Source organism: Miniopterus schreibersii (genome assembly GCF_964146895.1).
Source record: "Miniopterus schreibersii genome assembly, chromosome: 8".
Lineage (NCBI taxonomy): Eukaryota > Metazoa > Chordata > Mammalia > Chiroptera > Miniopteridae > Miniopterus > Miniopterus schreibersii.
The window spans coordinates 15,817,186-15,832,602 of record NC_138109.1 but is presented as its reverse complement, the minus strand read 5'-3'; the positions used below and the strand labels follow the sequence as shown (position 1 = coordinate 15,832,602).

The 15,417-nt window shown below is 48.6% G+C and overlaps 1 protein-coding gene across 11 annotated transcripts; it reads right to left on the bottom strand.

Annotated features, from left to right (window-relative positions):
* Positions 1-2,685: 2,685 nt before the first annotated feature.
* RCC1 (regulator of chromosome condensation 1) lies at positions 2,686-15,399 on the bottom strand. 11 transcript variants are annotated; one of them, XM_081145402.1, is made up of 11 exons: positions 15,292-15,399; positions 10,270-10,351; positions 9,595-9,702; positions 8,585-8,772; positions 8,241-8,420; positions 6,699-6,795; positions 6,466-6,588; positions 5,617-5,772; positions 5,232-5,351; positions 4,740-4,892; positions 2,686-3,820 (listed from the first exon to the last, which is right to left on the bottom strand). In XM_081145402.1, exons 2-11 carry the CDS (start codon positions 10,340-10,342, stop codon positions 3,645-3,647), a joined length of 1,374 nt encoding a protein of 457 aa, XP_081001528.1. In that variant the 5' UTR covers positions 10,343-10,351; positions 15,292-15,399; the 3' UTR covers positions 2,686-3,644. The 11 variants fall into 11 exon arrangements, with proteins under 11 accessions (XP_081001528.1, XP_081001531.1, XP_081001529.1 ...); XM_081145405.1 differs by having other exon boundaries at positions 9,637-9,702; XM_081145403.1 differs by lacking the exon at positions 15,292-15,399 and adding an exon at positions 14,759-14,778.
* Between the last annotated feature and the right edge of the window lie 18 nt (positions 15,400-15,417).

The following is a 15,417-nucleotide window of genomic DNA, read 5'->3' as shown; positions in this document are numbered from 1 at the left end:
GCCTGGACGATCCAGTTCCACTAACTTTGTGACCTAACTGTGTGGACAAGCCTCTGGTCTGCCCCAGCCATCCAGTTCGCAAGACGTGAGATTTTTTTGAAGCTGGAATGGGATTCTTCCATCATTCCCGTGTATAGCCCGTGGGGGTGGGGGAGGGTAAAGGGAGTGTAAATTTGGGCAACCCTGTCATCTCAACCAGTCAGTCCCCAACTCTTGTCACTCTACTTTCTTGAGTCCCACATCCACTACCCTAATTCAAACCGCCAGGAACTTGAACCTGTCCCAGGACAGTGACCTGCCCAAGGAAAGCCCTTGATAAACACGATTTCGATGACTAGATAATCCTGGCAGTTTAGCAGTGCCCCAGGTCGTCGCTTCGCTTTGGTGCCCCTTTCTCAGAATGGGACGCTTCTGTTGGTGGCAAGGGTTTCCTCTTAACAGTGAAGCTCATACCAAATGTTTCACGATCCCTTTCTGGGGCTCCTACTGAGGCTCTTCCTTACCAGTTTATATACCCTAAGCTTGGGGTGTTGGGCCCCTATGTCAAGCACTTACTGGTCTGAAAACAAGACCTAACCCCGAGTCGCCAAATTTCCAGCTTTATCCTACTCACTGCAATAGCTTTGGCTATAGATTCAAAAAAATGGGACACCAATCCCAGTCCCTTTCTAATTATTGCGGTAAGTCGTTGAACCTCTCTGAGACTAATGTGGATAATAGCAGTGCTTACCTCATAGGGTGTTGTGAAGCCTTCAAATGATCATTTATGGTGATATATTTAGTACTGTTTGCAAGCCTGGGCTCTTTTCTTACTGTTTCTTAAATATGGAAAAAACTGTAAATATTCTTAGAATATAAGCTTCACAAGACAGGGATCTTTGTACATTTGTTTCTAATCAAATTCTTAAAATGTTTGGGACAGGTATGCACTGAAAAAAAAATTTGCTGAATTTATTACATAAACAGCAGACCCTTACCCCATCTATCCTTACCTTCTACTCTCACTCTATGGGGACAATGATTTCCAAATCTTTTCCCTAGGAGCTACCTGCGTATTTCTAAATAACAGTTAATTTATAGTTTCAGTTATTTTAAGCAACTGCCCCTCCTACATACACACTTCTCAATCTCCTGATGTAACTTTTGTCAAAGCAATATTGGACATTTACATTACTTCAACTTTGTCAATATTATTTATAGCTGAGCCACATGGGGTATTATGACATTTGTTTTGGGGTAACCAACCCAAGTTGGAGAATGGGGGAAGATAAAACTAAGCACTTGAAAAACAAGGCAATTAATTATTAACCCCAGGAAATAAAATTTTAAAAAGTACAAGAGTTATAATAGCAAAGAATTACAGATCACTTACTATGTGCCGGGCACTGTCCTAATATATGTAAGGCTCTAACAGAGAGATTTGTAACTCTTACATGCCCCACAAGGAAAAGGAATTGAGGTTCTGGGCTCAGGTAGAGGCTGATTTAGATTCCAGCCTAGCCTGTACACTTAATTGACTTAAAGCAAGTCACTTGAAGTTTCAGGGACTGTTTCCTGACGAACAGCAATGACTACTTTGAAGGGCTGATGTAAGGATTAAATTATTGTTGCCTATAAAGTGCTCAGCACAATGCCTGGTCCATTTTAAGTCCCAATCCATAAGAGCTATGATTAAGAACAGGGCACTTTCAACCTGCTATATTGTCAAAAGGGAAAACCCCCAGTAAATCTAATACAATTGTACTTTGGTGGGGGTGATGGGGGGCGGGCGGGGGGAGGAAGTAGCAGACATGCAAGTACTTCTTTACAGAGAAAATATAATCAAGAGTGTGATTCTTTTTTCCTTTTAGGAAGTCAATTTCTAGTCCGTATAGTGCCTGCACCAAAACTGAAAGTTCAAAAGGGGGGGAAAAAATCACAGAATACATTTCAAGTTATTTTACATCATATTCATTTTTCCAAGAGTCACTGACATCCAAGAACCCTCCTGGCACTAATAAAACTTTCCTGTTATACATATCAACAATGTCCACTGAAACTTTCTGCAATTATAGGAATGTTCTATGCATTTCTACATTTGCATAGCCCAATACCACAAGCACTAACCACATGTAATTACTGAGGATTTGAAATGTGGCTAGTGCAACAGAGGAAGTTCATTTTAAATTTTTACAAATTTTAATTAATTTAAATGTAAATGGCCACATATAGCTAGTGACCACCATATTGGACAGGTCAGCTCTATGATTTGCTCAAATGCCTGTGAAAATCTACATTAATATGCATAAGTTGTCTTAAGAGTTACTGTGCAGTTAATCATGTTTAATGAATTATATCAGCTGTTGAAAGTGATACAACAACAGCAAGCTTAGTATTTCTAGAGATGTACTGTCTTGGTTTGGGATTAGGATGTTGAAAGAACCATTCCATGTCTCTCATATTATGCAGGATTTTTTTTTTTTTAAATACAGTGATTCCTGAAATAAATACCTAAGCAAAAATCAACTCTCTTTTGATTTGTATGGAACAGTCACATCAACAGCTGACAGGCACACATCAGGACATTTTGACATCACCTTAAGTCGTAGTCTTGACCAAGTTCACAGGTGTGGGCTTACCTTGCCCTTCCCAACACAGCAATGTTCCCTTAAAAAAGCAGGGAATGTGTAGAAAACAAGTGGCCTGTTTTATAAAACTCTAAATTTATTCAAAATGTTAAAAGATTTCACTCTCTTCTAAAATACTTTATATTTAAAAAAAAATCAAACTGCTTGCTATTTTCTCAGACACTGTACAAGCTTCTGCTTCCCTTTCTGGGGACCAGCCTCTGCCCATACAACCCTCTTCCTTGCCCTCCCCTTCACTCTCGATATTGCTACATTTGTTTATAAAACCCTCCTTCCCCTCTCCCCCAACATCCTGCTCTGCAGGCCTAGCTTCCTTTCCAGATTTCAGGCCCTTGGCTACAAGGTGAGGCAGGCTGGATGGGCAGTGCAGGGCAGAATGCTTTGTGCTTCTGGGAGAGAGGCTGATTGGCTCTTTTCTTGATCAAGTGGAGGATCATTGTTTTTTCCTGCCCCTTGGACACTTGCTCAGGGCCAAATATTTGGCTTGGACTTGCCCATGGTTGGTAGCCCTGCCCCTTCTCCAGTTTCCCCCAGGCATAGGTGCATGACAGCTGGGTCTGACACCTGTACCATCTGTCTGCCTGTGGATTGTGAAGGACAGGAAGAGTGGGCATGTGACTAGAGTAGGGCTCGATGGAGCCCAAACTTCTCAGGGCGTAGGAACCAAACCCTCCAGGGGAGGAAGTTTTGGTTTTTGGTAGACAAAACCAGGGTCAGCCAGGACCATGGGAGGTAGGGATGATAAGGAAAGGTCTAATCACATAGTTCTAGGGTGAGCAACATTCCAACAAAGCCCACTCCACTCCTCCATTCCCCCCCTTCATCCTGTAGGTTACAGGATAATTCCAGAAAGGAGGAAGAAAAAGAGGAAAGTGGTTCTGTTTTGTGGATGGAAAAAAGGCAGATGACAAAGTACTTGGGGCTGGGGGAGGCCTGCTGGAGTCTGTAGTCATCACGGCTTCCATGTTCCAGGAGGGAGGGGCGGGGGGCTGGGAGCCAGGGGCCTCAGAGACTTCATCAGCTCTGTTCCTTGTCCTTGACTAGTAAGACTGTGTGCTGGCCCCCGCTGGACACAGATAGAACCACGCGATTCTCCAGCTGTTTGCCTGTCATCTCCATGGGGATCCAGGCATCCTCCTCCTGCCCTGTGCCCAGCTGGTAGTTGGTGCCCATGCCCCAGGCAAAAACACGACCTACAAGAGAGAGAAACGGGGGCAGCTGTCTTCAGGATCCCTAGCCTCACTTTTCTGTAGTGAGAGAAGCCTGGGACATAAGGGTGAATTTCAGCCTTGGCCTATAGCCGCCTGGCAATGTCCCAGCCTCTGGGAGTTCAGGGAAGCTGAGAAAAGCCAAGGAGATGATGGATAAGAGTTTTGTCATCCTGGGACCACAGTCCTTACACATTGCCAAAGACTTCTCCATATCCCTAGGCATGGCATTCAAGGCTACACATGACTGGCCACTCCCCAAACCCCTACAGCACTCTCCATTCCTAAGACCAGCCACCTCTGAGACTGCTCTGGATGTTTCTGTGCCCAGGATGCCCTCTTTTGCTTATCATAAACCTTCAAAGTGAAGTATAAGCCCCACTTCCTCAGGAACTCTTCCCAGATCAAGTACCTCCACCAACCTGACTTCTCAAGACCTCCATGGCTGTGACCCTCACCCACTCAGGCTTTGGTGACTGCTCAATCACACCCTTTTCTGCTGTGCTTGCCAGAACCCGACTACTAAGCCTTCTCTCTGGGAAGCTGACACATACTAGGTTGTAAATAAAGGGGTCACCATGGTGGAAAATGTAAAGAAAAACCTGAGTTTGGAGTCTGGAGACCTGCCTTCCAGTCCTACTGCCTGGTGGGGTCTTGGTTATACATCCCCCTCTGCTGTTTTTCTCTTCTACAGAACAAATCACTTTTATCAAAATAATTTGTTTATTCATTTTAAGTTCATCAAAGCCAGAGCTTTTGATAATCAGGAGAAAAACCATGTTACCATAAACACTGCTCTTTGCATCTCAGCTCCATCTGATGGTGGACATCAGAGCCACTGGGCAGTTTGGTAAGAATCACAATCCCCAGGCCCCAACCAGACAGTGTGAGCAGCCCCACTCACCATCCTTGGTCACGGCATATCCCACAGAGGCCCCACAAGCCACTGAGGAGACGGAGGGCAGCTTGGAGATGAGGGTGGGTATGCTCTTCTCCTCAGCACCCTCCCCAAGGCCCAGCCGCCCATACTCAGCCCGGCCCAGGCTGTATGCTTTTCCTGTGGGAGGAGGGAGAGAGATGAGCAGCAGCAGAGAGCGTGTTCCAGGTTGGCCAGGTGAATTCCCATATCCATGGGAGCTGGTCCCCATTCCCAGGGTGGTGAGGAGGAAGTCTTCAGTGTCTCTTCCAGTTTTGGGGGAGGCCTGGGAGAACCTCCATAGGGCCCCACTGAACTCATACTTGAAGAGCACCAGGACTCTGGGGGGTGGGTGTGACCCTCACAGACCCACATTTAGCCCAACCCATGAAGCAGACCCAGGTTCCAAGAGCCATGGTCTCAGGAGTCAGGCTAGGCCTGTGCCAAGGGATCAGGGCACTCCCGATCCAAAGGTCCCACCTTCCGAATCCATGCAGACTGTATGGTGCTGGCCACCAGAGAAGCCCACCCAGGACTTGGTAGAGTTCTTGAAGGATGTCAGGTTCTGGGGTACAAAGCAAGATTCTGTGCCTGGAGTTCCTGGGAGGCAAGGCCAGGAGAGAGTTGTTAGGGGTGGGTGAAGGTGTCCAAGGAGCTGTCCTATTACACACTATCCCCTCCCATACTGAGGCTACCCTACCCCCCATCATATGGATATTCTTTTTTTTTTGGATATTCTCAATTTGCAGATGACAAAACTGTGACTCTGAGGGATGACTCCAAGAGTGTGCAATAAATGAGTAATGGAAGCAGGATTGGAACCCAGTTCACTCTGGCTATGCCAGATGCTGGTTTTGGGACTCACCAAGCTGATGGTAGTTTGAAAGACCACAGCCATATACATGGCCCTCGAGGGAGATGGCAAAGGTGAAGTAGGCGCCACAGAAAGCATCCTGGAATTTCACATGGCCCCGGCTTCCCCTGCATTTCAACATCACACACTTGGGGACCAGGAGTCGTTCTGCAGGTAGAGAAGCAGCCAAGGTCAGTGGCAGACACACACAGCCTCTCCTCTCTGCCCCACGTTGGTTTCTCCCACATTAGCAGAGACTTTTCTCCCTATTACACAGAAGAGGTAACTGAGGCCAAGAGAGTACAAGTGCCTCACTCAGAGTCCCACAGCCCTAAGAGGTAGTATTTACATAGAACTTACCAGGTGCCAGCCAGCCTTCTCTGTTAATTCATTTAACCTCACAACAACCCAATGAGGTAGGTAGTTTAGAGATGAGGAAACTATGTCCAGGGTCCTACAGCCAATAGGTGGTAGAACCAAGATTCAAACCCAGGGTAGCCTGGCTCTAGAGTCAAACTTCTTATTTATTTACTTAAATAAGAGTGAATTTTTTATTTTTTATTTATTGATTAGAGAGGGAAAAAAACGCACCACATCAATTTGTTGCTCCACTCATTTATACATTCATTGGTTGCCTCTTCCTATATGTGCCCTGCCTGGGGATCGAACCCATAACCCTGGTTTATCAGGGCAACACTCCAACCAGCTGAGCTACCAGCCAGGGCTAGAGTCAAGTTCTTAACTACCACTGCAAGTCTATCTGATGTAAGCCTAAAAACACACAGAGAATCCCTCCTGCTTATGACCCTCATCAGGGGTGGATTGCTGAGTTGCCCTGCCAAAGGGACCTAAGCCACCTACCAAGGCCCTGCCGGCCACCACGATTGGCAAATAATTCAGGCACACGACCCAGCTGGCCCTGCTCCCCACAGCCCAAAGTGTAGAGGTCACCATCGGCTGTCAGCATCACCAAGTGGTCGTTTCCTGAGGGTGAGAGGAAGGCAAGAGATGCAGGGCTTGTCTGTAAAGCCCAAGGCTGGGCCAGCACCAGAGGTTCTCCAACTCCTGCCCAGAGCAAGTAACCCCAGACTCACCTGAGGCCACCTTCACCACAGGCATACTCAGCTGTACTTGCACGGGTACCATGCTCTTCTTCATGGGCTCCAAGAGCCCAATCACACCATTATTATCCTGGAAGGGAGGGGCAGAGCACTTATCAGCCAGCCCTGCATGCCCCATACCAGCCAGATGAGCCATAGAGCTGTCTGGTAAGGGGCACTGGTGCCACATGCGGATGGAGAGGTGGGCAGGAATGAGGCCATATAATGAAATGCTTATGAATGAAATCATACATGGTTTATGAGTTGCATTAAAATAACAAAGGAGTGGAGGAGTGCATGGGAGTAAAAAAGAAACAAGTTTGGCCAAAAGTTGGTTAACTGTTGAGTAGATGGGCATCCAATATGTTATTCTGATTACTTTTATGTGTTTGAAATTCTTCATTAAAAATAGCCCTGGTGAAAAAACAACTCATCAGATTCCTTTTTTTTTTTTTTACATTTCAAAATAAATATCAAAGTACCAAAACAATTTTAATGCTGAATCTGCTTTTAATTTTTAAAAATTTATTTATTATTATTATTTTAAAAATATATCTTTATTGATTTCAGAGAGGAAAGGAGAGGGAGAGAGAGATAGAACCATCAATGATGAGAGTCATTGAAGGGCCACCTCCTGCATGCCCCTGACTGGGGATCGAGCCCGCAACCTGGGCATGTGTCCTGATTGGGAATCGAACCCCAATTGCCTGGATCTTAGGTCGACGCTCAACCACTGAGCCATGCCCAGCCGGGCTGAATCTGCTTTTTAAACTACACTCCCGCCTGGCCAGGCGTGGCTCAGTGGTTGAGTGTCGACCTAGGATCCAGGCGATCGGGGTTCAATTCCCAGTCAGGGCACATGCCCGGGTTGCGGGCTGCAGCCGATCAATGACTCTCTCATCATTGATGTTTCTATCCCTCTCTCTGTCTGGAATCAATAAAGATATATTAAAAAATATATATATATATATAAAATAAATAAATAAATAAATAAAATAAAATAATAAAAATAAAATAAAAATAAATAAATAAATAAATAAGTAAAATAAAATTAAATAAAAAATAAATAAAATAAATAAATAAATAAAATAATAAAAAATAAAATAATAAAATAAAATAAAATAAAAAACTACACTTCCGTGTCTTGGAAATTCTAAGATGTAACAATACCCCTGCGCCCCCAAAACCCCCAATAGCCCTGAGAAGTGTGGAAAATGGCAGGAAAGGGAGGAGAGGTTGAAGGTAGGGAGATGGGTGAGGACAACAGGCTTCCTGGATCAGCTTTGACCCAAACACATCCTTGACCCACCCCTTTCCCAAGACACATACTTCACCACATCAGATTCTACGAAACAGCCAGTGCTGTGGACAGGCCTGAATGAAGAAGCCAGAGAACTGGGTCTGGGCCCAAGCTCTATCTCTAGGACTTGATTTCCCCACCAGTAAGTACAATAGGGCATGGAGATGGGTTATCCTTGGGGCCCCACCAGTTAATTCTGTCTGCCAGCCCCCATGCAGTTTTTCAGACCATCTTACCCGGAAGGAGCCCCAGAGGAAGACACGGCCATCCTCGGTGAGAGCTGCTGTGTGACTGTCTCCTGCTGACACTTGTACCACTTTCTCTTGCAGTTCTACTTTCCCGGGAACCATCTCTGAGCCCTCCACTGATGTGTCCCTTCCCAGAGCACCCTCATCATTGCAGCCGAAGGAGTAGACCTGTGCCCAGGATGCCCCCATTAGTGCAAGGTCTGGCCTTTTAGTCCATTCTTGTTCAAACCACCCCCTGCTCCATCTCCATAGAGAAATGTGTGTGGCTTGAAGCTCCATCTCCAAAACCCCAATCCCAGACCTTGTGCAATCCCATGCTACCCCCAACCTACCTGGCCACTTTTACTTAGACACACGGTGTGCATTCCCCCAGCCTCGGCCTGTACAATGTCTTCTGGAATGGGTACTAGGGCTGGTTTCTTCCTCTCCATCACATTCTCGCCCAGTCCCAGCTGGCCCACGTCACCCTGGCCCAGTGTCAGCACCAAGCCCGGTTCTGTGCGGTGGGACCTATGTGAGACTGAGGGGTGAAGAAGACAGCCTAAGTGTGTAGGATGACAGGAGAGAGGAGAGCTCACTGCATGGGCTCTGGGACCACACAGATCTGGGTTCAAGACCCTGCTCTGCCACAGACCATTAGTATGACCTTTCCAAGCCTAAGTTTCCTCATTTGTGAAATGGGGATAACAGAAGTACCTATCTCATAGGGTTTGTGTAAAGATTAAAAATTGAGCACATTATTAATGTGAGAGGAAGGAAACAGAAACAAGGAGACACTCAGTATTGGTGGGGAGAGCAACCAGCACACAAGGTAGTTTTCCTGGTTAGCTGGAAGTTCTTGATGAGGCACCGTGGTGCCAAAAGTGAGGGCTCAGGTAATAATGTCTACTCTTTACTGACTGCTTACTCCATTAACGATAAATTGCTTTGTGGTCCCCCAAATTATGCTATAGACCTTCCACATATAAGATCCCATTTTATAAGAAAAGGAACAGAGCCTCAGAGAGGTTCATAGAGCTAATAAGTAGTAGTGTTTGCACTGAAACCAAGGGACCCTACATGGGTCTGCACAGTCCCTAGCCTCCACCCTCAGGGTATGACGTAATTTCTGAACATATTCACACTGACACCCTCCGTTTCTAGGGTGAACAGACACAGAGCCGCAGCTGGAGGGAGGGGCAGCAGTACCAGCTGACACAGGTATTTGTGGGCGGCCCAGGGCCATCTGCTGGCCAATGGCAATCGCCCCGCAGCCCAGGACAGCCAATGGTGTCCAGCCCCTCCCCCAGGGGTTGCCAGGGCCTCTGAGGCTGCGCGTAGAGTGCACTGGGCAGGGAGCCACCTGGTCGGGTTTTCAGGTCAGGAAGGCTCGGCCTGCAAGCACCTCGGGCGGAGCGGGCGCCTGGAACTCGGTGGGAAGCAACGGCCCTCACTGCCTGGTTACGAGGGTCTGCAAAAGACATACACTGTCTGAGTGTGGGTCCACACTCCCCCTTCCCAGACTGGGGGTGGATCTCTCCTCCCTATCTCCCTCCAGGGCTCCAGAAAAGAGGAAACCACAGCCGCCTCCCTCAAATGCTACCAGGGCATTATCTCATTTTCCTCACAACAGCTCAGTAAGGTTGGCACTGTTCTTGAGAGCCTCTTATTTCAGGAAAGGGGTGATCCAAGCTCAGCGAGATTAAGATACTTGTCCAAAGCTACACACCTAGAAAGTGGCAGGGCCAGGCCTTGAACCCACATCTAGAAGTCAGTGGTCCAACCCCTAATCTATTATTGCCTGGGGCAAAGCTTCAGGGTCTAGTTTTTGCTAGTACTACCTGAGGACTTTTAAGACAAGTCTCTGTGCCTTTATGATTCCTAGAGGGTGAGATTCAATGACCTACAGGAGACAACAACTGGGTGGAGCTCCTGGACTTCCAGGCCCCTCAGCTTCAAATGTCAGGGGGGAAGGAGCTCAGTCTCAGATTTTGGGGGCTTCAAGAGGCAACACATACTGAGATAGAAGCCAACTTACCCTTCACTTTCTTGCTTTTGGGGAGGGCATCTTCTGGGGGTGACCTTTTCTTAGCCACACGTTTGGGTGGCATCTTCCTGTCCTGAAAAACCCAGGCAAGTACTCCATGTCAGACAGCAATAATTTTCCTGCTTTAATTAGGCAATGTTAACAAAAAAGAAAACCAAAAAAGGCGAGAGGAATTGCCCAGCAATTCCACTTCTCACCCAAAGAAGTTCCACAGATATTCTCTACTGTAGGCTTCGTAACATTTTTAAAAAAGGGGGCAACCCATGTGCTTAACAGTAGGGGACTGGCTAGATAATATGTGGTATATTTATGACAGAACAGTATGTAGCCACCAAAAGTGATGCTTTCAGAAACTTATTTATTGAATAGGAAGATGTTACCACTGCCAAATAATATAAGCGCATTGAAAAACAGTCCATCCTATTTTTGAGATATAAATGCGCACACACATATAAAAATAAGTGTAGAAAAAATGTGTAGAAAGAAATACATTATTAACAGTGGTTACCCCTGGAAAATGGGATTATAGACAACTTTTACTTTTTTCTTTGTACCTTCCTATATTATCTAAAATGCTTAACAAGGAGCATTATATATTTTTATTATAAAAAGTTAAAACATTGAATAATATTAAGTATCCCTCATAACTGCCCCCAAACCCTGAGATAATAACTAGTAACATTGTAACTAATGGTTAACTACCTAACCACTATGTAACTTTGATGCATTACTGTTATTATCAGACTTTAAAAAGTTATTCTCATTAAATAAAACCAAACCAGACCATTTGTGCCCTTTGATCCCAAAGTGCCACTTCTGGGAGGAGCCTGGCTTTTCTAGAGTCCAACAAGGGCACTGTACATATACTCAAACTAACATACAAACACCAGGTGTTACAAAAGAGGGAAAGGAAATCACCTATGCATGACAAAAAGGGTTGCTGGACCTAGGATAATCCAGGGCAGCTGAAAGCCTGTCCTGAACCCCGCCCCTCCTTTAATTGCTACTGGTCCCCAAGGTCTTCAGTTCTTCCCCAAGGCTGCTGAGAACAAAGGCATTCTCTCTCAATTCCAGTCCAGCCTAAACTGTGCCCCAAACCTTTTCCCTCCACAAATGTAGTTTTGGAAATACATCTCTACTGAGCCCTGGTCTTTAAGGTTGTGAAGGGCAGTCAAGTTGTCTAAGCCTGGGGCTCCCAAACTCTGGATTGTGACCCCTCAGTAAGGATGGCTGGGGCCAGTACACTTTAGATCTGTCCTGATACAGAAGTGGTATGGCCTGTGGCAGTTAAGAGTCCAGCCTCTGGAGCCAGAATCTGGGCTCAGCTACTTTCTAGCTGTTTGACCTGAGGATATTTTTTCCACTGCTTTTCAGAGAGTGGAAGGGAAAGAGAGAAAAACATCAATGTGAGAGAGACACAATGATTGGTTGCCTCCTGCACATGCCCCGACAGGGGCCAGGGAGGAGCCTGCAACCAAGATACCTGCCCTTGGCTGGAATGGAACCCAGGACCCTTCAGTCCAAAGGCTGACACTCTAACCACTGACTGGGGAGCGTGGGGAAGGGTACTAGCTCTGGAGTCTGTAACCTCACCAGAGCCTCATTTCTGCAAAGGGAGACTGAGCCCTCTCTGACCATAGCTGCTGTCCCTACCACCATCCCCTAATCCCCAATGTCAGGAGGCATTCAACTGTCTGCCAGACTCAGAGGCTAAAATTTTGGGGCATTTCATTGCAAGCTAGCCACACTGATCTTACTATACAGACAAAGAAACTGAGGCTCAGAAAAGTGAAGGATCTCACCCAAGATTGGAAGAGGAAATCAAGATCTAAACCTCAAACCTGAAACAAGCTGCTTCCTTGCTCAGGCTCCTCAGTGGTTCCCTCTGCCTAGACGATTAAGCCCACATTTTTCAGCCTGGCTAAGACCTCCAGGCTCTGGTACTGACTTAACTTTTGGCTTCATCCCTTATCTATCACATCCTCCTTTGTCTTCCCACAGCCTGAACTATTTACTGTTCTCTCCATACCATTTGCAACTCTATACCTTCTCATCCTTTATCCTACTGGAAGAACTACTCAGGTCTCAAAGTCAACTCCACTGATCCTCTGATCCCTCTCCCAATCCAAAAGGAATCATTCTCTCCCAGAGAAATGAGGACAGACTTTCGGACCATAATTATTTTAATTTACATGTCTATCCACCATACCAATCCACTCTTTAAAATATGAGGCTCTCTGGGGCATTGGCTACTCCTATCTTTTACAGTTGAGGGAACTGAGACACACAGTAGTAAATTTACTTGCCCAAGTTCACACATGCAGTTAAGGAGAGCCAAGAACAGAACCCAGGTATATGTGATGGACTACAAGAATAATAATAATAAATAAACAAAAGAAATACAGGTAGGCCATGATCTGGGCAGGGGTGGAGGCAGCCTGGTCAGGCCTCCCCAGGATCCCCCATGAACCTGGCCAAACACAAGAGGCAGGCAGCAGAAGAAAGCTGAGAGGGAGAGGATGGTGAGACTAGAGAGGAGAAACTGAGGCAGCTGGGGCCTAAGAGGGTGGGCCAGGTGGGTGAAGAATCTGAAGGGCATAGGAAAGGACAATGGGTACAACTCCCTGCTGTGGTGGAGCTGAGCACTGGCTTTAGAGTCCATCCATCCTGAGTCCTCTCATCTCACAAATGGAGGTCTGTGGGCACTGCAGTGCTGTTGTGAGCAGTCCTAGGAGCAGGGCAGGGGATGAGAGGGCACCTTCTCAAAGGTGGAGCCTTATGTCCATCACCCACCTGCATCCTCTAGTGCACAAATCAGTCCTTTGTGCACACTCCCTAACTGCTCTGGGTGTGTTTTCTTAACCAGACAATGAGTGTATGGACTGGGAATAAGTAGTAGTCTTTTGTCGCCCACCCTCACCCCACAATGGACAAACACAGTTTCCATCTTCTAGGAGCACACAGTCTGTGAGAAAAGACACAGTTCCAAAAAATTAGATGTCAGATACAGAGTCCACTCTCCTAGAATGCTCACACCTGCGTTCACAGATAAGCAAGCTGAGGTTCAGGGAAAGGCACCCAAGGCCACACAGGAGTGGGATGAAGTGGCAGGTCTCCTGACCTCTCCCCACCAGGGCCAGAGCCTTCCCCTTCCCACTTCTGCCTGAGCCTCAGTTTCCTCATGTGATGGACGTAGGGCACACCTGGTGTTCCTGCTGTGACCCCCTGTAACCTCACAACAGCCTCATTTCTGCAAAGGAGACAGAGCCCTCTCTGACCACAGCAGCTGTCCCTGCCACCATCCCCTGATCCCCAATGTCAGGAGGCAGACAACTGCCTGCCAGACCCAGGCAGCTGAAGAATCTCTTTGTGAGAAAGGTCCCCAGGGAAGGGAGGAGAGGGGCTCATCTGTCGACAAACATTTGCTTAACTCCTGCTAAGGGCCAGGCACAGCGCTGGGATACTTCACCCCAAGAGGCCCTCACCAGGGGATCCCCCTTGAATACAGAGCTGTGCCTGGGTTTATGTGTTTATTTTTCCCCCAGGAGAAAAGGGGCCACATCTTCAACCAGATGTTAGAACCACTGCTTTAGGGAATATATTAGTAATTCTCACCACATGCCTCTTACCTTCATTTTACAGATAAAGAAACTAAGAGTCAGGAGGACTGGGTGGGTGGCCCATGGGGACTCAAAGCTCAACAGGATTCCTGCTCCTGGGACGTCTTCAAAAACACAAGCATGAACCCCTAATTCACTGTTCCAGACTCCATTCGAATACCCTTCTTGGGTGTAACCATCCCTGCCTTTCCCACCCCCACCCAGCGTTTCCTGGCCTTGCACCTGAGACCTTTCAAGGCCCGGGCCCCTGCTGTAGCATCTTGTCACTCCCCTCCCTGTACCCTGTGTTCCAGTCAGGCTCAAACACCTGTGGAGTCCTTGACCACGACACTCACCTGACCTTCATGCCTTTGCATGTGCTGTTTCCTTTGCCTGGATCACCCTAGTCCCCCCACCCGCAGTCTGCCCGAATAAACTGCAGCTCCTTTCAAACCTCGCCGGGAAAGCCATCCTGGACCCCCTGGGCAGGGGTGGGGGTCGCCCCCGGCGTTCCCGTGTAACACTCCACACACGAGTCCCACTTGGTTGGAGCACCTCAATCACTATTTGACGAATGAATAACTTGCCAGCAGCGGTGCCCCTGCTCAGCCGCACACATCGGAGATGGCACTGGCCCTTATGTAACGGTGCCCCGCGCGGGTCTTCCCAAGGAGACCGGGAGTTCCGTAAAGGCCACACGGGGCCCTTCTCACCATTGTTCCCCAGCCCCCGAGCGCGGCACGGGTGGACATCCAGTAAATACTGTGCTGACAGACGAGTCGATGCGGAGTCCACAGCACACGTCTCCAGCCGGTCAGCAGTTACCCCGGTGCCTGCGGACGCTGAGCTTTCTTTCCTGCAGCAGCCCCTCAGCAGCCTACCCTCGAGCTCCTAAAGCAGACCCTCGCCGGGCAGGAGTCCTTCCCCGCTCTGCAAACTGAATTCTCCAAACCAAGGCTGGACGAAATCACTTTTCCCGCTCCGGAAACGCAGCGCCCGCCGGGGCGGCCGGCTCCGGCCAGCGCGGCGAGCGGGTCTGCGCACCGGGGGCAGCGGGGTCGCCGCGGCCGCGCGCGCCCGGCCGGCCGCGCTCGGGCCGTTTGAATCTCCCGCCCACGCGGGCGCCGCGGGCCGGACGTGAGAGGCGCTGCGGCAGAGGGGCCACCAGGCCTTCCCTCGAGCGAGGCGGAGCCCGGCCCGCGCCCGGACGCCCCGCGGGGCCGGGGACACGCGCACCCGCACTTGCGCCTTCCTGCCGCCCGGCTTCACGTGGAGCCGTCGCCGCGCGACCGGGCGCGCGCCAGCAACGGCCCCGGCCCCGGCCCGCCGAGGACCCCCCCGCGGCGCTCGGGCTGTGGTCACTCAGCGTGCCGCCCTCCTCCAAGACCCTTCGCCCGTGCCGCGCGCGACCTACCTCGGTGCAAGTCGGCTACAAGGAACTCCTCAGCTCACCGGCTGGGCCGCGAACTGCCCCAGAGCATGCGCTCTGCAGGCCTCGGCCCGGACCGGGCAGGGAAGGAAAACAAAGAGCCCGGCGGCC

What these genes read in the sequence shown, in the direction of transcription:
- RCC1 (XM_081145397.1), bottom strand. Translation starts at nt 14,629, where the DNA reads ATGTCCACCCGTGCCGCGCTCGGGGGCTGGGGAACAATG. An exon ending in AGTCTGCATGGATTCGGAAG is followed by an intron (nt 4,893 to 5,231) that starts GTGGGACCTTTG and finishes CTCCTCCCACAG; the next exon opens with GAAAAGCATACAGCCTGGGC. An exon ending in ATATGCCGTGACCAAGGATG is followed by an intron (nt 3,821 to 4,739) that starts GTGAGTGGGGCT and finishes TCTCTCTTGTAG; the next exon opens with GTCGTGTTTTTGCCTGGGGC.